Source organism: Zootoca vivipara, chromosome 14, assembly GCF_965207765.1.
Source record: "Zootoca vivipara chromosome 14, rZooViv2.hap1.1, whole genome shotgun sequence".
In the NCBI taxonomy this organism is placed as follows: Eukaryota; Metazoa; Chordata; class Lepidosauria; order Squamata; family Lacertidae; genus Zootoca; species Zootoca vivipara.
Genome location: NC_142597.1, coordinates 38,023,043 through 38,050,045, shown reverse-complemented (window position 1 = coordinate 38,050,045; position 27,003 = coordinate 38,023,043). Strand labels below are relative to the sequence as shown.

Below are 27,003 nucleotides of genomic sequence, written 5' to 3'. Positions count from 1 at the left end.
TTACCTTTACCCCAGCCACTCTGGGCAGCTTCCCACAAAATGTAAAGGGACAAAACAAAACAACAAAGATTAAAAACTTCCCTATACAGGGCTGCCTTCAGATGTCAGATAGTTGCTTATCTGTCTGACATCTGATGGGAGCGTGTTCCCCAGAAGACCCTCTGCCTGATTTCCTGTAACCTCACTTTTCGCAGTGAGGGAACCGCCAGAAGGCCCTCAGTACTGGATCTCAGTGGAGGCAGAAGACAGCCACCAGTGTTAGAAGCCATTAATAGGAAGTGACTGGCTGCCGCAAGCTGTCTTCCAGCTTTGTCAAAAGGCTAATAGACAGCTATTGTTTCAATATTTTGGTGGTGCCTGGTTTTCCCCCCGCATACCTGTGTGAACTCCACATTGGCTGGGTCGCCCACAATGGAACCATCTGGCATTGGGTACCCAGCGTATCGGATGAGTTGGCTGTTCCATATCCGGAAGTCGTGCATCCCATCCGTCCTCTGGGGAAAGACAGTGATGGCAGATCTGTTGCAAGAGACAGAGTGAATGCCAACCAGCTCCTTAATTTCTTAAGGACCCAAGCGAGACAAAAGGAAAAAAAAGAGCTCATACCTTATATTCCCTCCATTGGTGGAATACTCCAAATGGCGGCAGAGGTGCTGAAACATCTCCTTGGCGGTTGTACAGCTGCGGGCATCAAAGACCTAAAAGGCAACAACATTTGGGAACAATGACCAAAATCAATGAGCTTTCCAACACAATTCAGAAGGCAATGAAAGGAAGATGGTGGCAACCTTACAGGAGACCTAGGCCACGTCTGTGCATTTAAAAACACTCTTATACTGTAGGTCATACCCTCCAACATCTCGGTGATACAAATTGGGATGCTTTTTTCTTCTTCTCCTGAGCTCTTGCAGGAGCCAGCAGACTCGTGCCAGAGCGCTGGACCAAAAAACGGGACATTTCAGGGTCAAATCTGAAGCCAGGATGACTACTGTAATTGCAGGATGCTCTGGGACATGGGTGGTGCTGTGGGTTAAACCACAGAGCCTAAGGCTTGCTGATCAGAAGGTCGGCGGTTCAAATCCCCATGACGGGGTGAGCTCCCGTTGCTCGGTCCCAGCTCCTGCCAACCTAGCAGTTCGAAAGCACCTCAAAGTGCAAGTAGATAAATAGGTACCGCTACAGCGGGAAGGTGGGGACCCAGGTGGCGCTGTGGGTTAAATCACAGAGTCTAGGGCTTGCTGATCAGAAGGTCGTCGGTTCGAATCCCTGCAACGGGGTGAGCTTGGTCCCGTTGCTTGGTCCCAGCTCCTGCCCACCTAGCAGTTCAAAAGCACATCAAAGTGCAAGTAGATAAATAGGGACCGCTCCGGCGGGAAGGTAAACGGTGTTTCCGTGTGCTGCTCTGGTTCGCCAGAAGCAGCTTTGTCATGCTGGCCACATGACCTGGAAGCTGTCTGCGGACAAACGCCGGCTCCCTCGGCCTATAGAGCGAGATGAGCGCCGCATGAGCGCCGCATGAGCGCCGCAACCCCAGAGTCGGACACAACTGGACCTGATGGTCAGGGGCCCCTTTACCTTTACCTTTTTACAGCGGGAAGGTAAACGGCGTTTCCGTGTGCTGCTCTGGTTTGCCAGAAGTGGCTTTGTCATGCTGGCCACATGACCCGGAAGCTGTACGCCGGCTCCTTCGGCCAATAACACGAGATGAGCGCCACAACCCCAGAGTCGGTCACGACTCGACCTAAAGGTCAGGGGTCCCTTTACCTTTACCTGCTTAAATTGGGATGGCTGAGCAGTATAATATCTAACACTCATGTCTTTCCACACAGAATCCTGGGAACTGTAGTCTGCTATGTGTGCTGAGACTTGTGAGGAGACCCCTTTCCCCCTTCACAGAGTTACAATTCCCAGAGTCTCCTGGGAAGAGGGGTAGATGGTTAAACCACGTCGATATGGGTGACGGCAGTCCTTCAGAACCTACTCATAGACATTAATGTGTTATCGACACCACCAGCGATAACTGCAACTGTTTTGCCTTTTATACTGCAAATTGTCCTGCTCGTTGGTTGCGCATTTGTCCCTGTCAGCTGCATGCAAGTAAGCTGGAGATCCCGAGCCATAAGGTGGCTAGATTGGCCTCAACTAGGGCCAGGGCCTTTTCAGTATTGGCCCCGACTTGGTGGAACGCTCTCTCACAGGAGACCAGAGCCCTGCGGGATTTGACATCTTTCCACAGGGCCTGCAAGATGGAGCTGTTCCGCCTGGCCTTTGGGTTTCGATTTGGGCCATTTTAAAATGAGGCTGCATTTTTTAAACTATTTTTAAAATCTAAACTGTATTTTAATCTGCATTTTAATCAATTGACTTTCTTTCTTTTACGTTTTATTGTAACTGTATTGATGTTAGCCGCCCTGAGCCTGGCTCGCACTGGGGAGGGCGGGATATAAATAAAATTTATTATTATTATTATTATTATTATTATTATTATTAAAGGAAGAAATTGGAATGGCAGCTGCCTCACGCAAACACAGTCTGCCCTCAGCCAGGTGACATGCAGCCAGTCCTGGGGCAGCCCAGGTGACTTCCAGCTTCCTCCAGCCACCCTTGTCTCATTGCTGCCCTGGAAGAACTCAGTAAGGAGGAAGAGGGGCATGATTAGGCCCTGCCTGCCTTCCGCCCCACCAGTCCCAATGCGCGCCAGCTGCGACTGCAGACAAACCAAGTCACCTTTAAATTGGACCACTGGATTCTTCCAATGCATCTCGGGGCATTTCTCCAGGCCTGCTTGGTCGCAAAGATGAGCTCTTCCCCAGTCATCTGGTAGGTTCCTGTTGTTTCTATCTCTAGGGCCATGGCTTCCAGGCGTGCAAGGTGCTTTTCTATTTTGGGCCTGGCAGGTGGAGTGGGAGAGGAAACAGAAAACAATGAATAGCAACACTTGGAGCTGATGCAATTCAAAGAGGAGAGGGCAAGAATAGCCGTATATTCCAGATGAAGAGGATGCCCAGATGCGGCTGGATGCGCGAGGAATTCTCCAGGAGATGAAAGGGCGCCCTCCCCTTATCCCAAACTGGGAAGTGAATCCGGGACTCTGAACTTTCATGGTTTTCTTCGATGGCTGCCAATATTCATTACAGTAAAAGACACCATGAAAGAAGAAGCTTGTTAGCTTTAATTTTGGGGGGAGGGGGGGAAATGACTCAGAAGCAATCAGCGGGGCATGAGAATGATCTTGGATATTAGAAACTGCCTTCATAAAAATTAATTGGTGGAAGGGAGATGGTCGATTTAAATTACTCCAGATTTTCATTATTATTTTTTAAAGCCACCTGGATCACTCATGTAGATAATTGGGAGCAGGAGAGATGATTGAAAGCTCAGCCTTGGGGGCCAGCAAGAAATCTTGGGTTCATCTCCCTCCCACCAGCTTTGAGGAACTACCAGTCGTTAATAACGTTCCTCGAACACAAAATAGATCAGGGGTTCGGCAAAGACTAAGCAAATAATCCAGACATCCTTTTTTGATGATGATTTGCTTTTTTGTGATGGTATCAAGGCAGTTATATAGAAGTGGTATGTAAGTTAGCAAATTATTATTATCATCTGGAGGGGCACTCTTGTGTGACGGCGCAACAAAAGCGGGACTAAAATAAAATAAAGCGGAACATTTGTGGTATAAAAAGTTAAGGATTTGAGCAGGAAGCTATGGGATGTTCAGCAATTGGTAATGATGATGCAGTTTGTCCACCGCCCGAAACACTTGCAAGCACAAAGGGTTTTGAAAGTGGGACCACATATAAGTTCCACGAGACGTTTAGGAGCACAAATCCTTGTGAATGAACAGTGGAAAGGATGTCTGAAGGGCGGGATCAAAGAAGAAAAAACAAGCAAGCAAACAAACAACCACTCACTCTTTAAAGGATTTGTAAAACAGGTTGATGAACTCTATTGCTTGAGGTAATAATTCATCTCTCGGGGTGAGCCCGTTGCGGGGACCTCGGACCAAACTTTTGGGGTTCATGAGAGATCCCTGGCACACGTTGGTCCTGCAGTGAAGAACCTGAAGTGAACACGCAAGAGCAAGAAGAAGAGAGAAACAGGTGGGTTATTAATTATCAATTAATTAATTAATTAATTATACCCCGCCCATCTGGCTGGGTTTCCCCAGCCACTCTGGGCGGCTTCCAACAGAAGTATTAAAATACAATAATTTATTAAACATTAAAAGCTTCCCTAAACAGGGCTGCCTTCAGATGTCCTCTAAAAGTCTGGTAGTTGTTTATCTCTTTGACATCTGGTGGGAGGGCGTTCCACAGGGCGGGTGCCACTACCGAGAAGGCCCTCTGCCTGGTTCCCTGCAACTTGGCTTCTCGCAACGAGGGAACCGCCAGAAGGCCCTCGGCGCTGGACCTCAGTGTCCGGGCAGAGCGATGGAGGTGGAGACGCTCCTTCAGGTATACTGGACCGAGACCGTTTAGCGCTTTAAAGATCAGCACCAACACTTTGAATTGTGCTCGGAAACGTACTGGGAGCCAATGTAGGTCTTTCAAGACCGGTGTTATGTGGTCTCGGCGGCTGCTCCCAGTCACCAGTCTAACTGCTGCATTCTGGATTAGTTGTAGTTTCCGGGTCACCTTCAAAGGTAGCCCCACATAGAGCGCATTGCAGTAGTCCAAGCGAGAGGTAACTAGAGGATAAAACCCATGGCTGGAGCGTGAAGGGAAGCTGTGGGCATCCCAAGTACATTTGCAACATTACAATTCTCATGCTTAAAGAACAAGAGGCACGTGCTTCCCTTCCACATGTGAAGGGCTCCTGTTCAGAATTCAAACCAGCCAAGTAGTCCCTCTCCAAAGCGATTCCATGTCATTCCATTCTGCCTCCCGGAGAAGCTGACAAACAGGGCCATGATCCCCCTGGACTGACTCCAAGTGAGGCAAGTGTGGCCTAGCCGACGGCAGACTGAGAGAGGTGGGGCACTGCCCCATTGCCCCTAACGGGATAGGAGTCTCCACTCGAACCCATCTCCACCAGTCGTGTCACCAATCTCTGGAGTGGGGCATTGGCCTCATGGATGCTCGAGTGACAGACAGGCAAAGTGGGGGTGGGCTCTGGGCTCCACCCACTTTGGGCTTTAGCCCTGCCCACTGCTGACAATGTAGCCCTAGGTTGCATTGGTTTTCCTGGCCCTCAGTTGGAATGAGCACCAACAAAAAATCCATACAGCTCTCTGTCATGTTACCTCTTTGGCCTGGTAGTGCAATGCGTCTTGAAGGCTGCTCCCAGTCTCCCAGTTTTTGATGTTTAAATGCTTTGGGCACCGGGACATTTGCTTCGTACCATTTGGGGAATGTTTCTGTTCAGGAAAGGAAGCAATTTTTTTAAAAAACAACAACACACAGACGATGTCATGCTTTTAAAGAAAGGAGCTTGACAAGTTGAAGCGAGAGTCAGGAAAGGAAAGGCAGCAGAGCGAGAGGAAGAGAGAGCTAAATGTATTGATGTATATATTTATTATTATGGGACATGGGTGGCGCTGTGGGTTAAACCACAGAGCCTAGGGCTTGCCGATCAGAAGGTCGGCGGTTCGAATCCCCGCAAGGGGGTGAGCTCCCGTTGCTCGGTCCCAGCTCCTGCCAACCTAGCAGTTCGAAAGCATGAAGTGCAAGTAGATAAATAGATACCGCTACAGCGGGAAGGTAAACAGCGTTTCCGTGTGCTGCTCTGGTTCGCTAGAAGCGGCTTTGTCATGCTGGCCACATGACCTGGAAGCTGTATGCCGGCTCCCTTGGCCAATAGAGCAAGATGAGTGCCGCAACCCCAGAGTCGGTCATGACTGGACCTAATGGTCAGGGGTCCCTTTACCTTTACCTATATACTTATTTAGTTTACATCCCACCTTTCCTCCAAGGAGATGGAAGCAGAATTGCAGAGTTTGAGGGGACTACAAGGATTGTCTAGTCCAACCCCTTGCAATGCAGGAATCCTTTTTGCCCAACGTGGGGCTCAAACCCACAACCCTGAGATTAAGAGTCTCGTGCTCTACTGATGGAGCTATCAGGAGCTCTTAAATGAAGGTGGCGCACATGGTTCTCCCTCATTTTATCCTCACAACAACCCTGTGAGGTAGGCTAGAATAGGAGTGAGTGACCAGCCCGAGCTCTGGAAGAGTTTAGGGTGTCTTTTGGGTGACTGGTGCTGTGGATCTCCACCTGTGCTCAACCTGTACGTGAAAAACCGATCACAAAATGCTGCTAAGTTCTCAGCGACCTCTTTCCAAAGGAAACATATCCTGGAAGCCCGCTGTCATGGATGCTTTTGTTGAGATTCCTGCATTGCGGGGGTTGGACTAGATCAGGCACGTCCAACAGGTAGATCGTGATCTACCGGTAGATCACTGGATGTCTGTGGTAGATCACTGGTAGATCACTGGCTCCCCTCAAAGAAGCTCAACAACTTTGGCTCCCCTTAAAAATGCTCAACATTTTAGCCCTTCACCCCCCCAAAACAGGGCTTTCCCGCCACAGAAAAGCTCAGCAACTCTGACCTGAACCCCTAACAAATGGGGCTTCGTCCTTCCTAAAAAAAATCTCAGCAACTTTGACCTGAACTCCTAAAAAACAAGGCTTTCCTACTCCCTAAAAAAAAGCTTAAAAACACCCCAAAGGGGGGGTAGATCACTGCCAGTTTTTAACTCTGTGAGTAGATCGCAGTCTCTTCAGAGTTGGCCACCCCTGGACTAGATGTTCCTTGGGGTCCCTTCCGACTCTGCAATTGTATTCTTTCTAAATTGCCTTGTACCAAACAAGATTATTTGTCCATCTAGCTCAGAAGTGTCTACACTGGCTGACAGGGGCTCTGCATAGTTTTAGGGAAAGGAATTTCCCAATCCAAGCCAGAGATTGAGCCCAAGCCATGTGCTCTCCCACTGAGCAACAGCCCATCTCCCCAAAAAGCTGGCGTACCTGGCTCATGCCTCCCATATTATCCTCTCAACAGCCCTGCGAGGTTGTTTAGGCTACGGCAAAGTGGCTCACTCCTTGGTTTTCTCTGCCCAGCAAGAATGAGAACCTGGACCACTCAAACCTTAGTCCTATGCATCACATCTCCCAAATCACCATATGTAGGACGTCAAGACTGTAACGTCTTACGCCCTTTGGAATAAGGGCACCCCAAATTTAAACTCACCTCTCTTGCCGTTACAGTGATCACGTCAAGTTTCTTGCTTAGGCCATTTAACGAGGCGACTTCTCGTTTTGCCAGGCTGTAAGAACAAGGAGGAATTGATTTCATAAGAGTCGGGAATGGGGAGAATGTCGTTGAAAGCCAGCCTTTAGTATCTTGGCACCTTGGCACAGATATACTGGGAAGCAGTCCTGCCCAGAAGTCCTGACTGGTTTGTAGCCCAGAACATCTTTTTTTAGAAGACATCTGAAGGCTTTTATATATGTTGGAAGCCACCCAGATTGGTTGAGGCAACCAGACAGATGAGTGGGGTATAAATAATAGAAAGTAGTAGTAGTATGCACTAGAAACTAGGCTTTTAGCATTGCAGCTCCAGCCCTCTGGAATCAGTTACCTGCTGAAATCCAGCAGCTGCTAAGTGTCTGATAGTTAGGCATCTATGGAAGACTGTTTTGTTTAGGCTTCCCCCAAGGTGTGGCCCAGTCATTTATGGCAGCGTTTCTCAACCGCTGTTCCGCGGCACACTAGTGTGCCGCGAGACACTGGCTGGTGTGCCGCGACGTGCGGCGACGAGAAGGGCGATTTGCATTGTCACGTGCCTGGCGGCCGCCAATAAGAAACTCTGACCCACCGGAAAGGAAGCCGGTCGGGTCACGACGCGGAGCGAGCACAGCTCTCAACAGCCACCACCACGGGAGGGTGGTTTTAGACAAACTTAAAGAAGCTGGCTGGATGAGCTCAACCTGAAACTTGCTGAGCAAAGGATTGTGCTGGCAGAGAAATCAGCGGCTTGTGAAGCCTTATTACAGGAGATTGCAACCAACACAGCAATTGGCAAGTGTTTCTTACAGTCATAATTATATAGTCAATATAGGGCGGCACAGAGTTAAATTTTTTAACTTTTTTAATGGTGGTGTGCCTCGTGATTTTTTTCATGGAACAAGTGTGCCTTGGCCCAAAAAAGGTTGAGAAACACTGATTTATGGTACAGTACATTAATCCCATGGACTGCTAGAAGATCAAACCTATCCATTCTTAAGGAAATCAGCCCTGAGTGCTCCCTGGAAGGACAGATCGTGAAGCTGAGGCTCCAATACTTTGGCCACCTCATGAGAAGAGAAGAATCCTTGGAAAAGACCCTGATGTTGGGAAAGATTGAGGGCACTAGGAGAAGGGGACGTCAGAGGACAAGATGGTTGGACAGTGTTCTCGAAGCTACCAACATGAGTTTGACCAAACTGCGGGAGGCAGTGGAAGACAGGAGTGCCTGGCGTGCTATGGTCCATGGGGTCACGAAGAGTCGGACACGACTAAACGACTAAACAACAACAACAACAACAACATTAATTGTACATCTGTAGGAACACAGACCCTTCCAGTGTCCCTGTTTTCCAGGGACAGTCCCAGATTTACAGAAGCTATCCCAGTTTCTGATTTGATCCCAGAATGTCTCACTTTTCCTTAGGACGCCCCTGTTTTCATTGGGGAAACGTTGGAGGGTATGGGAACAGCTGCTGTTTTACGGAATTCGTATTTAGTCATTTTTAGAATTTAGGAACAGTCTACCAAGTCAGACCGTAGAGTCCATCCAGCTTACTATTGTCAACACTGACTGGCAGCAATCTCTCCAGGATTGAAGAAAGAGGGCATTCCAAGCACTCTTTAGAGATGTCATTGGGGATCGAACCTTCTGCTTGCAGAGCAAGTGTCTTTGGGGGTATGGCCCTACCCCAAACATTTGTATTTTGTCTTGCTTCAGCGGCCTCAGGCTGTAAAGCAGCTTGCAAATTTGCAAAAGGAATAAAGCTAGAAGAACACTGCGTTGGGAGGACTCCGGGGTAGCCAAGGCTGGTCTATATCACTTTGGTAAAGTGGGGAAGGTTCCCAAGCTTGGGTTAAATTGGGAAGTTTAAGCAGGAGATTCCCAGGGGGTGCTGGCAGTGATCAGAGCCTGGAGGAACCACCCAAGGAGACAAACAAAGGAGCCACGTCAACCAGCTTCAAATATAATCTTGCAGCAGGCTAGTTATAGCAGCGAAACAAAGGGAGGGAAAGTGCTTGACAGAACTGGCTGCTTTGGGGAATTCGCTGGAGGAAAGGTTCTGAAAAGAAGTGAGGACTGACAGCTTGTTAGGAAAATAACTGTGGATTTCCTGCATGGAATTGGTTTCCTGTATAATGATGACTCCTGAACTCTTCTCTCTTCCTTTTCACTTTGACGATGGCTGGGGATCAGGAGACTATTTATGGAAGGGGTGCCTGTAGCTGGGCAGCTGCTTGGCATGCAGAAGGACCCAGGTTCAATCCCCAATGTAGGGCTGGCTGGAGAAACTGGGAGAACCAAAATCGATGCATCCTTCTGTCCTTAAGTCGGGGTGGGTGACTCCTAGGATAAGAGATCCACTTGGTGCATGCATTTGCTGACAAATTAGAGAGCCAGTTGTGTTGGTCTGTTAGTGCAAACACACACAAGGAGATCAAGGGTCTGGAAGCCAAGCCTGATGAGGAACGGTTGAAGGAGCTGGTTATGTTCAGCCTGAAAAAGGGGAGACTGAGAGGAGATATGATAGCCATCTTCAAATATCTCAAGGGCTGTCACATGGAAGAGGGAACAAACTTGTTTTCTCCTGCTCTGGAAGGTAGGACTCGAAAAAAAGGAGATTCCAACTAAACATCAGGAAAAACTTTCTGACACTAAGAGCTGTTTGATAGTGGAACAGTCTCCCTCGGGAGGTGGTGGGCTCTCCTTCCGTGGAGGTTTTCAAGCAGAGGCTGGATGGACATCTGTCATGGATGCTTGAGCTGAGTTTCCTGCATTGCAAGGGGGTTGGGCTAGATGACCCTCGGGGTCCCTTCCAACACTACAATTCTATCAACTTTAAAGGCTAGCCACTTTACTGTGGAACACACTTTGGAGCCCTCTTTTGTCTGATGCATCAGATACAACACCTTTGGCTGATGTCATCACTGCGCAGGAGTCAGATAGATAAAAAGCACCCATTGCACCAGTGTGATCCAAAGAAACAGCTGCTCTTCTCAATGTTTATTGGGAAGTTCTGCTTGGGCCTTGCCTCGGCCTTCCTTTCCCCCACCATTGGCTCCTACTCTTCAAGTAGGAAGGAAGTAGACAAGTGTCTTGGTGGATCAGACCAAGAGGCTCCATTAAGTCTGGCATCCTCCAGCCCAAGGCAGCCAATCAGGTGCTTTAAGAAAACTCACACGCAGGCAACATCTCCTGGCTTTCAGAGGCACACTTCCATTGAACATGGAGGTTCTATTAGCATTTATTCATTTATTTATGCTGGCTGGCTGTGGCTACACATTGGCTACCTCTGATATAGATCAACAGCGATTTCCGTTCTCTTGACTGCTAGTCCTTATGCAGCTGGACAGCACTATCTATGCACAAGAAGGTGGTATCTATAGATTTGGAGACGTATTTTTCAAAAAAGAATCGGGAAAGCTAAGATTACAGGCATCCCCAAACTGCGGCCCTCCAGATGTTTTGGCCTACAACTACCATGATCCCTAGCTAACAGGACCAGTGGTCGGGGAAGATGGGTATTGTAGTCCACAACATCTGGAGAGCCGAAGTTTGGGGATGCCTGGCTAAGAACAAAATAACTATCAGCCCCAAAGAGCTCAGGGAGCATGCTCAACAGCCAGGGAATGCTAACGTGACTGCGGAAGCAAGGCAAACCACAACAAGGAAATGGAATGGAGTGTCCTGACAAAGGTCATGGCTGGCAGGCTAGCATGGAGTGTTCTGAAAAGGGTGTGGCTGGCTGGAGCCCTAAACATTGCATTTCGCACTGCAGGCCCTACTTGGGAATATAGCTGTCTCCCTTTGAAAGAATCCGAGCCGGTAGCCCATCACACAGCAGTAACATCCATATGCCAATTTTGCATCGCAGGAAGAGGAGTTTCCTTTCTCGCCTCTCCTGGATCTACTGCCTGACAGTTTCACCAGGTGAAGTTCCTGTGGTTCTGAGTGAAGGAGAGAAGGAAGCACTCTCACCTGTGAAAGTTCCCAGTTGCTTTTTCCATGCTGCTGCTGTTGTTATTGTTGTTGTTGTTGATATCCTTCCCTTCTTGGGACTCAATCTTACTGGTTTGAGGCTTAAAAAGGAAAGGGCACATCATCCTTTGCATTTCAGGTGTTATGTGTGCTCAACAGCTCACAAACTCTGCTCTATGCAAGGTAGACGCCCGTCTGCAAAGGAAACAGATACAAGGAAGTTCAGGTGAATGGATAGCCCTTTTTAAAAAAGTAAAGAATAGACATAAATTTAAAGAAGAATTAAAAAGAATTGAACTGGGTATGGAAAGTGACTGTTGAATGGGACACAGCTGCAGGCCTGCGCATAAAATAAGGTCGCCATGTTTCAAGAAGTGAAAATCCAGACTTTTAAAATGGTTTTTAAAAATTCTGCCAGGACACCATTTTCAGCTGATGAATGTATGGCAAGCCATAAGACACACGTCCAGAGTGAGAGACTGGGGTGATGTCAGCTCTTTGCAGGAACTCTTCTCGCGGTGCAACTTTTGTGGAGGAGCTGAGAGTTTGTCCAGACTCTGGGTGACGGGGTGCCAACTTGAATTAAATATTGGGGAGGGGCAGGCAAGCCCCGCCCTGCATAATCGATCACATGGCACTGTGCACGCACACCATTTGAATGGCAATGCCCATCAACTTTTTGGGGGTGTGCCCTCTCAAATATTTTATTGGGGAGGGTGAAGCTCCCTCGGCCCCTAGGAGTTGACTCCTGTGCTGGGTGAGAGCCAGGAAGGTGAAGAGGCTTTGTCTAAAGGAGAAGGAACTGGTTTTGTTTCATATTCATTAGTAATTTTGTGTTAATGTAAAAAATTTTTATACATGACTGAATTTTTTGTAATATTGGTTGTTTAAGTTGTCTGTTGTTGCTTCAGCTTTCTGTAGAGACATATTTTAATCTTTTAAGTGGTACAGCAATAAAAGCAAATGTTTGGTGCCTTCTTGGTTTTTAGAGCGGGGATGGGGAACTTGTAGTCCTCTCAAGGTTCTTGGACTACAACTCCCATCATGCCTGACCACTGATCCTGCTGGGAATAATGGGAGTTGTAGTCCAACCCCTAGAAGGCCATCAGTTCCTCATTCCCTATACATGGCTTTGATTATGTATTACAGAATGTTTGCCGTGTGATTATTTTTGCAGTACAATTGTTTTAACTTTGAATAACTTAATTAAAATGGGAAGGGGTGTGTGTGTGTGTGTGTGTGTGTGTGTGTGTGTGTGTGTGTTATGGAGATAGAGTATTTTTCTCTCTCCCTCTCATGTAACACCAGAATTTAGGCTCACCCAAGGAAATCAATGGGTCACAGATCCAGGACTGACAATACCCCTGTTTGAGTGTTCAGTCCTTACACACAGTGAAAATTATAGCATGGAAACCTAGTCAGCTGCCCTTTGCCCAGTCGGATCATGGGTCCATCTAGGTCAGTCTTGTCTACCCTGACTGGCAGAAGCTTTCGAAGGTCTCAGGCAGGGAATATTTCCCAACCCAACCTGGAGATGCCGTTCAGGATTAAACCTTGGTCCTTCTGCATGCAAACAGATTCTCTGCTACTGAGCTACAGCTCTTCCTCGTTTGCCACCCAAAATCAAGTACAGTGGTGCCTCGCAAGACAAATTTAATTCGTTCCGTGAGTCAATTCGTTTTGCGAAAAATTCGTCTTGTGAATCACGGTTTCTCATAAGAATGCATTGAAATTTCTCTTCTTTTGCCCATAGGAACGCATTAATTATATTTCAATGCATTCCTATGGGAAACCGCGATTCGCAAGACGAATTATTCGCAAAACGAATTCATCTTGCGAGTCACCATCAGATCGCAAGACGCATTCATCTTGCGAAAAATTCGTCTTGCAGGGCATTCGTCTTGCGAGGTACCACAGTACTGTATTTTCCTGCCTATAAGACTACTTTTTAACCCAGGAAAATCTTCTCAAAAGTCGGGGGTCGTCTTATATGCCGGGTTGTATTTCTTATACGGCGAGTATATCCCAAACTCTATATTTAACCTGGAAAAGTTGGGGGTCGTCTTATATGACCAGTCGTCTTATACGCCCGAAAATACGGTAAATAAAAAAAAAATACTTAACTAAAAGTAGGAATGATCTGAATATTTGAAATTGAAATGCTCTACCACCAAAAAAAGGCTCTGCTCATCTCTCTTGCTCAGCCAGCAGAGCGGTCATTCAGTACTTTCAAGGGAGTAAAAGACCTGGCTAAGGTAAACGATTGCATTGAGGGGAGCATCTCCCTGGGCTCTGCTTCCTGAGTGCGCACATAAAAACAGCACTGGAAAAAGGAGGGATTTGAGAACAAAGTGCTGAAAAAGTTTTCAGCAAATCCAAGAAAGCTCGTTTTAGTTTAGATTTTAAAAATGAAGTGTAAAAGATGTGTTCTTTGTAATTTTGCAAAATATACTCCCTGATGCTTTTTTAAATTTAACTTCCTGGTTTTCAAATGACTGGAGATTTTGACAGACTTTTCCAAGCACTGGGGGGTCAAAAGAAAATAATATAAAACAATCAAAAATGGAAAAGAATCCAGACATTTCATTCTGAATCTGACAGACGGAACCAGACGGAGGATGATGACAGGTGGGTGTCCTGCTCTCCCCCCCCCCCAATAAATCCTGGCTACGCCCATGAACTCTGGTTATCTCTGTGATGGCGCAGCTAAAAGCGAGCCTATTTCAGACCTTCAGCTTGAGAAAACCAGGTTGCAGTGCTAAGCTGAAGGGGCCTGGGGTGCCCTTCTCCACCCCGAGGGCTGGATTCACTTCTGGGCAACTTTCTGAGGATTGCATGCCAGGAGTGAATGGGGCCAGAGGCAAAAGTGGGCAGGGCAACAAATGCAAATTTCACCTTTGCACAAGAGTCTTTCTTGAGACATACTCCCACCCCCGTCTCTGCCTTCCATCCAGGCAAGTGGAAGGCATTGTTACAGCTCAAGGATGCAAAGCCCAGGGGTGCAAAGGGGGGTGTGGCTGGAGGAGAATTCCAAGGGCTGGGTAGAAAGGTCTGGAGGGCCACACCTGGCCCTGAGGTTCCCCACCCATGCTGAAATTCAGGAAGCCCCATTGAAGAGGGATTGCTTCTAAGAGGATATGCACAGAGCACTGCGTTGTCTACGTCAGTGTTTCCCAACCTTGTGCCTCCAGCTGTTTTTGGACTACAACTCCCATCATCCCTAGCTAGCAAGACCAGTGGTCAGGAATGATGGGAATTGTAGTCCGAAAACAGCTGGAGGCACAAGGTAGGGAAACACTGGTCTACGTCACCCCCACGCATTCTGTAAACAATTTAAATGCATCAAAAATAAGTATTCCTCTCATCTTCAGATCAATCATTCACTAAACACGTGCCATTAACACTACAAGATTCCATGCACTACAACTGAATGGTTACGATTGAGGAAAGTGCTTAAAATGGAAGCATTGGAATCAAATGCTTAAGGCAGAATCCGAACTGTGCAGGCGCAGAAGCAAATCTCATTTGAGTCCAGTGGAGTTTACTGCCAAGAGAAACTGGGCTTAGGGTGGCAGTCTTGTTTTTTGCAGGATCGGGCCCACCGCTGCCTTTTAAAAACCCCAAAGAGATAGGATGATGTTCTACAATATTTCAACAATGTTTCTATGGTTTAACTAGAATGAGCATTGCTCAAGCTGCAGGTAAAAGATACACACACACACACACACAGGCTTATGTTTAACCCCCATCTCAATTTCCATGTACAATCCCTATTCACTGAAATAACTTTAAAAAACCTAAGTATAACTGCAATCTAGGAGCCTTTTGTACATTAATGTATTCCATTAGGACTATGCGCTGTCTTTGGACAAAACCCAAGCAAAATGCCACACTTTTGCCTGTCTTTTTTTCATTTTAGCGATAAAGCTAGGTCTTCGTTTCCGTCTCTCCTGCTGAAAAATCATTTACCTTTGTTGAACTGGGACTTCTTTATGTTAAATCTCCGCAGGATACCTGTGGATCAGTATCCGATGGCTGGCATCTGTCTTGAGCAGCTGGAATCCCTAGATCTTCCCAGTCAGATTTAGCCTGCTCCAATCATCTCTCATTTTCTCCCCGGTGCTCATCCAACGAAAGAGAGCTTTGATTTCCTGAATCTCAGCCTTAATGCCAAACCCTCAGCAGACCGGACTGTGGCAAAGTTTCTGCAGCGACCCAGCAAGAGGGCAGACTCAGCTATTTCTCCCTACTGGCGAAGCTGGAATGAAAGAATCCTTTCCCCCAGTTGGAATAATCACTGAGCTGTCAGCAAAAAGGAATTGTCTTACCTTGAGTGATTTTTTTGTTTTGTTTTGTTTTAACCAGTCATTTAGCAGAAGGTCTTTGCAAACGAAGATTCCCTCTCTTTCTCTCTCTTTTTACTCTCCAGATACCCTGAAACTAAACTCTGAAATCCAGACAACCTGCAATGCAAAATGCATTTTTATACCCTTCTAGATGCAAATTGAGAAGGGGGAAATATATGAGTGTGGCAGCAATAACAAACAAATAAAATTAAAGAGGAAAACCCCTCAATTTTGGTGAGCATTGCCAGGAGAGAAATTTGTCCGGTCTGCTTCAGATGACACACACACACACCCAACCCACCCAACATGTGAATGAGTGAGTGAGTCCACTCTCCCTCCACGCAAACTTCCCTGAATCGTGAAATAAGGAAATACGGTCACTCCTGGTGCTATTTTTGGAACAAGTGAGCCTAGGAAGGACATACGCAACAAATGAAGCAGACTGGTGCAGCAGTCTGTGTGTAAGAAGCCGGCTGTGAATTTCTCAAGCGAAGTTGAAATAAGTTAAGAAAGCTCTCTGCCTCTCTCTCCAGAGAAGCAGACACGGAGCAATGGATTCAAACTACAAGAAAGAAAAGAAGGTTAAGGGGTGATATGATAGCCATGTTCAAATATATGAAAGGATGTCATATGGAGGAGGGAGAAAGATTGTTTTCTGCTGCTCCAAACTTCAAGAAAGAAGATTCCACCTAAACATTAGGAAGAACTTCCTGACAGTAAGAGCTGTTCGGCAGTGGACTTTGCTGCCAAGGAGTGTGGTGGAGTCTCCTTCTTTGGAGGTCTTTAAGCGGAGGCTTGACAGCCATCTGTCAGGAATGCTATGATGGTGTTTCCTGCTTGGCAGGGGGTTGGACTGGATGGCCCTTGTGGTCTCTTCCAACTCTATGATTCTATGATTTTATGATTCTCTCTCTCTCTCCCGGTTGCCTTCCCTGCTTTGCAAAGCATCCTCCATCACTTCCTAGATGAAAACGAAGAAGCACAAATGCCCCACTAACCACTCTTCTCACACAGCAAAAATTGTCGCTCGAGTTCCCCACGCCACACCACAACAACTGTGTCCAACTGCATGCCATCAGGAGCAGACAGGTGTTGATTCATAATTGGTTTCTTATCTTTCCTATCATGAATTCAGATCTCCACATTTCCAGTGGTTACTGTTCTTTAGATCCTCCTGAAAAATCGCTGGTATCTGAGTGCAAAGTCCACCTATGAAACACATTTTCGTATGTACACATTCTTGCAAGCAATTATCCCCAATATAATATATTTCTGCATGTCATTTTCACTAAGATCTTCATTTTGACACATGCTTTCCTCCTATCACGTGCAATTTTTGCAAACACTATTTGGCTGGAGAGGTGCATCGCAAAATTCAGATTTGTGTGAATTTTGAAGAACAGCCGCCTACCGTTTTTTGATAGAGCGGATTTGATGGATTCGTCTGAACAAACATGTGTGTCTGCCATGCTCACATATGCAACGTACAGCTCTGAGAGGACCAGAACCTTTTGCATGGAGTCAATACGTGAACCTGTTCAAAAGGACCCTGTCCCTTTATTATTATTATTATTTATTATTATTATTATTATTATTAATTCATCTTTATTCATTTTACACATAAGAAAAACCATACAAAATACAAAGAGCAAAAAAAGAAAAAAGCACGAAAAGAAAGAAAGAAACCAAAACAAAAACAAGACAAAAGCCAAAAACAAGAATAACAATTACATCAAAAAGAAGAAAAATATCTAATAATCTTATATCATCATTGTAACATTTGGACTCCCCCAGTTCCCCCCTCATTGCTTCCCTATTACCCTGTCCCTTTAACCCTTATACCTAATAAAGAACTTATCGCACCAGGAAGCAGAGAAAAGTAGGTTTATTGTAGGTTTATTGCAAGGTTATACATGCATGTAGGCAGCCAATGCCATTGTTAAGCATGCATGCACACCTTAATTATAGAGAGCCCTTCGTTATCCAATGTGAGACCATGTGCCACAGACCCACACTCAAAAGAGGGTTATACCAGCTCTATGAGCAAGCGGGGCGCAAAGCCAGGGATTGAGATCTGTGACTTTTGTGAGAATTAAGCCTCCCCCTTCACTCTGGGCAGGGCGGTCCCAGTATGTTTTGCTGCCAAGGCAAGATGTAAAGTTCTGCCCCGCCGACACCTACATCGCCCTGCTGGAGTTGACTAATCCCTTGTCCTCAATTATTCCTCCGCTGCTCCCCCTCCCAATGTCAAGGTCAAGAAAAAGGGGAGGAAAAGGAGGCTGAAAAGGAGGGTAGGGAGGAGGCGGAAGCGACAAGGCGGGCAGAGGAGGAGCCGGTGAGTGGGGAGGAGGAGGCAAGTGGCGAGCTGTGTGCTCCTTGAATAGGTGCCAACTCTCAGATTGAAAAATCTGGGATCGGCACCGGAAGTCGCGCTGCGGCCATTTTGGAACTGGGCAGAGCAGCACCGGAAGTCGCTTCTACGCATGCTTTGCCCATTTCCAAAATGGCTGCAGCACCAGAAATCGCTTCTGCGCATGTCCAGAGACTCCAGACATGCGCAGAAGGAGCCTCCCTGGGCCGGTAAGGATCCGGGGGATTTACAGGGGTTTTTAAAATCCAGGGTGCCAGCGGGAAATGGCTGGAAAAAACGGGGGTTTCCTGGGGAATACGGGAGACTTGGCAGCTATGGCTCCTTGAGGGCCCAAATATGTCGCTCCGCCTATGGTGCTGAACCTGCCGCCCTGAGGCAACAGCCTCAGCTTGCCTATGGTTGAGCCGGCCCTGGTTCTGGTTCATCCTGCCATTCCTTAACGAAAGTTATTACCTATAGCCCTAACTTCCTTCCTTGTTTGCCTTTTGCAACATTTTTCTTGTTCCCCCCCCCCCATAATTTTGGGGTAAAATTTCTGCGGTTGGGAACGTACTAGAAATTCCCCCGTAGGAATCCACAGAAATCATTGACTCATTATGCAAACACTCACCTAATGAACGATTTCTTGAGAACGCATCGTGTTTGGACAGCAAGACCTCCATGTGCTTGCCAACAGACTGCCCCAGGGTGGGTCAGTTAATCGATCAAAAGTGATTGTAACAGGGTTTTTTTTAAAAAAAGAAAACAAAGCAAAAAGACAGCGTTAAAAGCATTTGATAGAACGTTGGTGCTGTGGGTTAAACCACAGAGCCTCGAGCTTGCTGATCAGAAGGTTGGCGGTTTGAATCCCTGCGACGGGGTGAGCTCCTGTTGTTCAGTCCCTGCTCCTGCCAACCTAGCAGTTTGAAAGCACGTCAAAGTGCAAGTAGATGAATAGGTACTGCTCCGGCGGGAAGGTAAACGGCGTTTCCGTGTGGTGCTCTGGTTCGCCGGAAGTGGCTTTGTCATGCTGGCCACATGACCTGGAAGCTGTACGCCGGCTCCCTCAGCCAATAACGCGAGATGAGCGCCACAACCCCACAGTCAGTCACAACTGGACCTAATGGCCAGGGGTCCCTTTACCTTTTGATCCAATAATAGTATTAACAATAAAAGGCTATTTCTCCTTCTATCCTTAGTAGCAGGTGACCTGATGAGGCTGGGGGCCATGAATTTGCAAGTCAGGCAATGGGAAAGAATCACATTAAAACAGGGAGTGCCCCTACTCCTCCAACCAGAATCTGACCTTCTAAACTCTTGGGTCTGGTTCTAACTTTAGTAACTGGGTTCATTTTTCTTTTTTTAGTCTTCTGGCTCCTCCACCCATGTTCCTATTGCAGAACCCTTCATCAGACGGCTTGGATTGTTACCAGCGCAAGAGAGCTTCTGTGCAAATCGGCACGCTTCCCCCTGGGAAAAGAGATTGCAGCATGGAGCAGTTCTGGTGGGATCTCAAGAAAGGGGAGGAGTCAGGAAAGCAAGACTAAAGACTCAAAGGGCCTCAGCAACTCTCCTTGGCATCAGATTAGCAGAGAGGTGGGGCGGCGCTCTGTGACTGCCTCCATGAGTGGAGATCCACGCCACACACTTAAAGCCCATTCAATCCGCATTCAAAGCTCATGACTCCCACCTGCCCCAAAGAATTCTGGGAACTGCATTGGATGGGCTTTAAATATGTGGAGTGGATCTGCCCTGTGTGTGCATCTCGAGGGTCTACTCAGGAGAAGTTAGTAAGTATGCAGAGAGATCTGACACAGTTAATATTGAAAGGGGAATGTACCAAATTTGCACTTTGGGAACCAATCGAGCAGTTCAAAAGCATGTCAAAGTGCAAGTAGATAAATAGGAACCGCTACAGCGGGAAGGTAAACGGCGTTTCCGTGCGCTGCTCTGGTTCGCCAGAAGTGGCTTTGTCATGCTGGCCACATGACCTGGAAGCTGTACGCCGGCTCCCTCGGCCAATAACGCGAGATGAGCGCCGCAACCCCAGGGTCGGTCACGACTGGACCTAATGGTCAGGGGTCCCTTTACCTTTTTATGCAAGTACAACCCTCTTTGGAAATTTGCACCCCTCCAAATTTTGCAACACAAGGTCTCCAGCTAAGTGGCGTCCATAAAAATGCATATAATATGTGTGTAAAAAATGGGTCTGTTCACGAAAATTCTTGCAAAAATGCATTACATTAGGGGAAATTGCTTTGCAAAAATGGGTATTTATAGGGCAAAATTGAAAAATGCTGATTAATTTTCATGAGGATCTTTTTTTAAAATAAAAAAAGCAAAGTGCCATAGCAATGTGGTGAACCAAACTTAAGATGGTAGCAAAGAGAAACTGAAAGAAAATGAAATTGACGGATTTGCTCATCCCTGCCTGTGTGGCAGGGGAAGATGGCTGCAGGTGAGCAGAGAGGGAAGCTTTCTTAAAATGGAAAGGAGCTGCTTTGTTTTTTCCCTGTCTAGCCACTGTTAAACACAAGCAGACAAGTGAAAGCAACAGCCATGGACTAGGAACTTAGACGATTTGCAAGGCTGTGTTACAAGATGGTCTAGATTTCGCTAACATGCTGAATCTTTGCTGTGCTGTCCAGCGTGCAGAATTCAAGCTGGGGAAGTAAGGACTGGCAAATTGACCAGCTGGCTATATATGAGACCCACAGGAAAGGTGTGTGGGGTGGTGGGGGTGGAAGCTGTGCCCCCTTCCAGCCCCAGGCGAGACAGTGGGGTCCTTCTCCACCCAATGGAATGTACTGGATGCTCGCAACGAACCTGGAACACGTGAAATGGCAAGAGCTTCGCAGACTGATGCCATTGCTCAGCTGCTGCCAATTTCAAAATTATTTGCATTCTTTGCGACTAAACTTATCTGAGAGACATAGCAAGGGCGGGATGAAAAACAAGCTGTGGAGCGAGCAGCCTTGAGATAACACTGTTAAAACAGTGGGTGTGATGGGCCTTGGGGGGCACGTGGTCTTCAGATCCCCATTTCAAAGAGAAAGGCAAATACGGGCATATTCACAACACCCCCAATTCTTCTTTTGGTGGTAAATCTTTTGAAGCAGCCAAGAGATATCGATAGCTGAAAACTGAGAAGGAAATAAACTTTTCCACCACTTTTGACAGAGGACTTTGAAAAGAATACAGGGCATCATGGAACCTACAAAGTAAACGTAGGCTGCCTTGTTCATCACAGCAGTAGGAAATGGCAAAGCTTAATATATTTTGGGAAAGCGACGTAATAGAATGCAGGGGTTGTTGTTGTTGTTGTTTGCACTAATATATGCATAGGTACATCTAACATAATGCATTTTTGTACAGGTCACTTGCCGGGAGAGCTGCGGTGCAAAATTCAGAGATGTGCGAATTTCAAAGGATAGCTGTGTGTTCTTTTTAATCACATTAGAATCATAGAATTGTAGGGGTGAATGGGACCACGAGGGAGGTCTAGACTAACCCTTGTGCAATGTAGGAATCTTTTTGCCCGACATGGTTCTCAAACCCACGACCCTGAGATGAAGAGTCTCATCCAGATTGTTCTGGAAACTGCAGATTAGGCTGGCTTGCCTTTAAGTGCATATTGAATCGAATTTCTCTTCCATTCCTAGGTGGAGGCTAGACTATATCTGGTTGAGCATTTGTTCTAGTTTGTTTGTGGGACGGTTACACAACAGTGAACATCTGACTTGCATTCATCCCAATTTACACACCTTCCCATTAGTCATTTCTTCACCCCACATTTGTCGACGCATTTCCCCACTCCTTTCCAAACTGCAAGAAGTCCAATTCTTTCTTTCTTTTTTTAAGTGAATTTCGTAAGCTAGGGTGAGAGAGAGCCCATGAATCTCCCTTAACTGCTCTAAACTAAAATTCCCGGTAGATGCTTGAAACCCTCTTGCCAGGGCAGCCTCCCCATGAGGTGATATGAGAAAGTTGCCCCAGGGCAGCAAGCTCCAGATCACCGAGAGAGGTGGCAGAACCACCTCCTGCATTTGATGATGATGATGATGATGATTAATTTATTTACACGTCTTTTTCCGTGACAGGGACTCAATATGCCTTACAGATAAAAAAAATAAGAGTCGCTGAAAAGATAACAGAATCAATAATTATAACCAATCATTAAACATTGGGAGAATTAAAACTAACACCATCTGTTTAAAACAAACCAGTAATTACAATAAAAAGAGCACTGCGGCAGTCAGTTCCCAAAAAGCAGTCAGTTCCCAAAAGCTTGTAGGAAAAAGGAAGTCTGGCAGAATGGACTGCAAGGAAGGAGCCAGTCTGGCTTCTTTAGGGAGGGACTTCCAGAGCCTGGGGGGAGCAGCCACCGAGAAGGCCCTCTCCTGCATCCCCACCAAGCATCCCTGTGAAGGTGGCGGGACCGAGAGGAGGGCCTCATCCAAACATCTCAAAACCCGGGCAGGTTTGTATAAGGGAATGTGGTATTTCAGACATCCTAAGCCATGTTGGGCTTTGTAGATGATAACCAGCCCTTTGAATTGTGCCCAGAAACAAACTGGTACCCAGTGCAGCTGTTGCAACTTGGGGGGGGGTCATCTGCTCCCTATAACCAGCCCCTGTCGATAATCTGGCTGCACCTCTTTGAGCCCGCTGAAGTTTCTGAGCACTTTGCAAAGGCAGCCCCATGCAGAGTGCATTACAAGGAATGCAAGGAAGGTGTTTGTCACTGTGGCCAATTCAGGCCGCCTCCTCCTCCTTTTCCTCTGCTGAGCACCCATTGCCTGCCCACTGCCCACACTGTGTGGCAGCGGGTGGGTGCACAACAATGGGTGCACGGCAAGCACATGGAGGAGGAGGAGGAGGCAGGGATGGCTTTTCCTGTTTTGCCTCTAGCAGCAAAGCGTCCAGGGTTGGCCTTGTCTCCTGTAAACCTAAGTTTGTTGACTGCAGAACAAGGACACAGCCCCGCAAGTTATGATATGCTCAGTTGCACAAGGCCATACTGATGATGAGGCAAGAGGGAAGCCCTGGTTTTCAGAGCAGCTTGGGAAGTCCAGGTTCCTTGGTGCCAAATTCTGGACGAAAGGACCTCCCTCTGCCTGCCGTTAGCTCTGGTGCCAGCTTTCCCCCCAACCAGTCCTTAGTGGGCACTGGGCACCACTGGTTTTAAAGGTGGTGAGGCAACTTCGCATCTCATGTTGCACTAATACAGGTGCCACAGAATCACCATTTCACATTTGTAATAATCTATTTGTGTGGTGGCACCTAGACTCTGGAACTCCCTGCCTCTTGATATCAAGCGGGCACCTTCACTGTATTCTTTTCAGCACCTACTAAAAACGTTCTTGTTTAGACAAGCCTACCTAGGTGCTTATAAATGCTTATGTGAATTTTTGTATTCTAAATTCCTATACAGGTGAAACTCAGAAAATTAGAATATCATCGAAAAGTGCATTTATTTCAGTAATGCAACTTACGATTTTTTTTATTTTTCTTTTAATTTTTACAAATGCTTTCTTTTGGAAATTCCACAGTAATAAAACAAATAGTTACAATAATACAAAAATAAATATCGCTATTACATTTCATTAATTACATTTCCATTTATAATTGACCCGCCTAATGACAAATAATTACAATTACAACAAATAAAGGCTTGACACACCTTGCTTTGCATGTCATGCATCGATCTCATATATTGGTTTCACCTTTTAAGTTGCATTACTGAAATAAATGCACTTTTCGACGATATTCTAATTTTCCGAGTTTCACATGTATGTTTTAATGTGTCGTCGTCCCCCCCCCCCCCGGTTTTATCTTTTTGTAAACTGCTCTGAGGTTTGTTTGTTTGTTTTTACAGTCAAGCGGTGGATAAATTTTATGACTTTTTAAAAAGTTTTGCGGGGGCTCCGTCCATTACATGGTTCCTCACTCGATGTGTTTGGCAGGGTCTGGTCTTGCCGTCACCACAATTGACAAATGATTAACTCAGGCTGAAGTGCTGAGTGCCAGGCTGTTGGCACTTATGCCAAGGAAAACGGGCAAGCGAAGATGCATGCAATGTCTGAGGAAATTCCAGATGCCTTTTAAAAAATAAGCTTTCGTTCTCATTTTCAGGTGCTCCGAATTGCAGGCTTGTTCAGAAGTCACATGGCGTACCTCAAAGTTTTTCAGAAAGTCATCATGGGTGGTTGGCACATTTCCCCCCAGCAAGAAAAAAAAATCTACTTCAGATGCATTAGTTATTCCAATGGTGGTTTTCTGCAAGATGTGGAGAAGAAGGGAGTGCAAAGACTGGGAGTGGACAGCCTCTTTTCAGAGAAAACGTATTAAAACTCAGAGCAAACCTAGTGGAAGGGTTCTTGCTCATGTTATAAGAAAAAACTGCTCCTTTTCCCTTATGGGGTATCCAAGAGCCCGTACAGAGTCCTTAAGTGGGTTCCCTATTGGTAGGAGAAAATAACAAAGGCCAACCATAGTATATTGAGAAGTAAAGTGGCTCGTAAGCCTGATCTTTGTTAACTGTTGCAACAGGGTCCTCTATTCACCCCACGCAGGAGGGAGGAGAGAACCCAGAACAATGGTGTGCAAGCCCTTTTATAGACTTTTGAAGTTGCCCGCCCTGTAGTCCGAGACCACCCCAAAAAAAACATCATACATACAGCAGAAATCCTGTTTGCCAGGATACCTGATAATGGTCACTGATCGCTTTACCTGGTCAGCCTTGCCATTCTTTTGTGATGGTTAAGAGTTGAGTTCCTGAATCCAGGTCACAGGCTCACAGCAGGATTTGTAAGAAAAAGACAAAGGGAAGGCGTTCCCCATTTCCTCCCTCCTTTCAGAGACATATTTGAGGTCGATTTGGGAGAGCCAAAATGACTTCAGGATTGCTCTCCTGTACTATTTCAGACACGTGGTTTATATACTTATTATGTATGTGTGTTTGCCTTGTCATTTGTGGACATTTATTCCTTAAAATTCTTATAACACTCAGTTCCTTGCATGCAGAAGCTCCCGGCTTCAATCCCCAATAACATCTCTAGGTAGAGCTGGGAGTCTGACTGATTGCTGCCAGTCAGTGTAGACAATACTGAGCTACAGATGGACTTGGTGTAAGGGAGCTTCCTCTGATCCTAAAATGGCTAGGAATCTCTTGCATGGGAGTCAGCCCCACAGAACACACGCAAGGGTTGGAGTTGGGTGGTTGGAGCAGGATGAAGCCAGCAGCACTATATTTGGTAGGGATGACTGGATCCTGGCACATCACAGAACAAACACACCTGATCCACCCCACTTGGACCAATGTGCAGATCATAGCTGGCTTTCCACACGTCCCAATTTTTATTCCACAGTTCAAAAATGAAAATTAACAAATCAATACTGTTTATGTTATGTTATGTTATTTATTAACTAAATGCACATTTAGCTCCCCAATAGCACATGGTTTGTAGAACTCAGCAGGGATGTGGACAAAATGAAACTTAGTTGGCTGTCCTGGTCACTGCCTCTGGCGCCACCCGCTGGTGGGCTCCCTGCCCTGCACCCTGCCAGGGGGTCCTGGGGGCACCAGTACCTGCTGGAAGCTGAAGTGGTCAAAAGCCCCCACAGGCCACATCTCTGAGCACCAAAGCACCATCTGTTTATTGACATGCTTTCATCGTATTTGTCCCGTCACAAATCGCTCCTGCCTGGAACGCAGAGGCGGAGCAATCTTTGGCTGTAAGATGCTCAGGGGCTCAGATAATAATAATAATAATAATAATAATAATAATAATAATAACAACAACAACAACAACAACAACAACAACAACAACAACATTAAACATTAAACATTAAACATTAAAATACAGAAATCCATCAAACATTAAAAGCTTCCCTAAACAGGGCTGCCTTAAGATACCTTCTAAAGGTCTGGTAATTGTTATTCTCTTTGACCTCTGGTGGGAGGGCGTTCCACAGGGTGGGTGCCACTACCGAGAAGGCCCTCTGCCTGGTTCCCTGTAACTTGGCTTCTCATAGCAAGGGAACCGCCAGAAGACCCTCGGCGCTGGACCTCAGTGTCCGGGCAGAACGATGGGGGAGGAGACGCTCCTTCAGGTATACTGGACCGAGATCACCTGTCAGTCACTGTGCTCCTTTTGGTTACTTGACCCTTTTACAGGCCCACCCATGAGGCTGAAGCCCCTGAGGGGGGGAGGGCTCCTGGGGGCTGCCCCCCACCCTGCCGCCACTGCCAGAGAAGCAATGTGGCCACTGACGTGAATTCCAGCAAGATCTCACCAAAATCTCTCAAGATCTCTTGTGTGATTTTGGCGAGGCCGTTCAAGATCTTGCCAGAGATTGGTGCCAAAACACTTCCTGTATTGCCTCGAGTGGCCCCCCTACCCATTTCATTGTGCATTTGTGGTGATTTCCTCTCTCTTTCTGCTCATGATGGTATCGGGGCAACGCTACGTGACCCCACTTTCGACAGTGCATGCTAAAGTTTCAGGGTGGGCATACTGCTTCATTTCCGACAGGTGCAGTCTTGCAGCTTCCTGCTGAAATCCTATAAGGCTTTGCACCATAAACGCTCCGTTTTATTTACTTATTTTATCTCACCCTTGTCAGGCTCTAGCGCCAGAGGGCCTCTCCCAGTGGCAATAATGCAATAGTAATTCCGTGTGGAATCTCTCGTGGACGGCCAGGATATCACAGGCGATGGCAGGACCTTGAAGAGAAGAGGGGGTTGCTGAAGGGGAACAAAGGCCTCTGGCCGACTCCTCCTGCGATTCCTGGAGGATTACGGAACCAAAACAGTTCCTGACTTAAGGTTACCAGATGTCTCCGTTACCCGGGGACAGTCCCCAGATTTACAAATCAGTCCCCATACAAAATCCACTGAAGTTGAAAAGTACCCCCGGATTCACTGAAAAAAATTCTGGTAACCTTCTCCTAACTGCTCTCTCTTCTTCGAGTGTCACCGCCACACTTTGCTATCTGAGAACAGACTTACTTTATTAAATAATAATAATAAAAAGGAGAGAGAGAATGTTTTAAGGAAGGTTGTCTCACATGATCAGCCCACGCTCAATCTGTCTATGTCA

The 27,003-nt window shown here is 46.6% G+C and overlaps 1 protein-coding gene across 1 annotated transcript in view; it reads right to left on the bottom strand.

Annotated features, from left to right (window-relative positions):
- Nucleotides 1-15,837, bottom strand: part of NOS2 (nitric oxide synthase 2) — a 39,038-nt gene extending 23,201 nt beyond the window's left edge. The window contains exons 1-8 of the mRNA XM_088657764.1: nt 15,173-15,837; nt 11,204-11,398; nt 7,189-7,264; nt 5,243-5,356; nt 3,912-4,060; nt 2,728-2,890; nt 607-698; nt 378-519 (exon numbers count right to left, since the gene is read on the bottom strand). Coding sequence (XP_088513890.1) covers nt 378-519; nt 607-698; nt 2,728-2,890; nt 3,912-4,060; nt 5,243-5,356; nt 7,189-7,264; nt 11,204-11,337 — 870 coding nt within the window. The 5' untranslated portion in view covers nt 11,338-11,398; nt 15,173-15,837. The remainder of the gene's footprint in view (nt 1-377; nt 520-606; nt 699-2,727; nt 2,891-3,911; nt 4,061-5,242; nt 5,357-7,188; nt 7,265-11,203; nt 11,399-15,172) is intronic.
- Nucleotides 15,838-27,003: the final 11,166 nt, after the last annotated feature.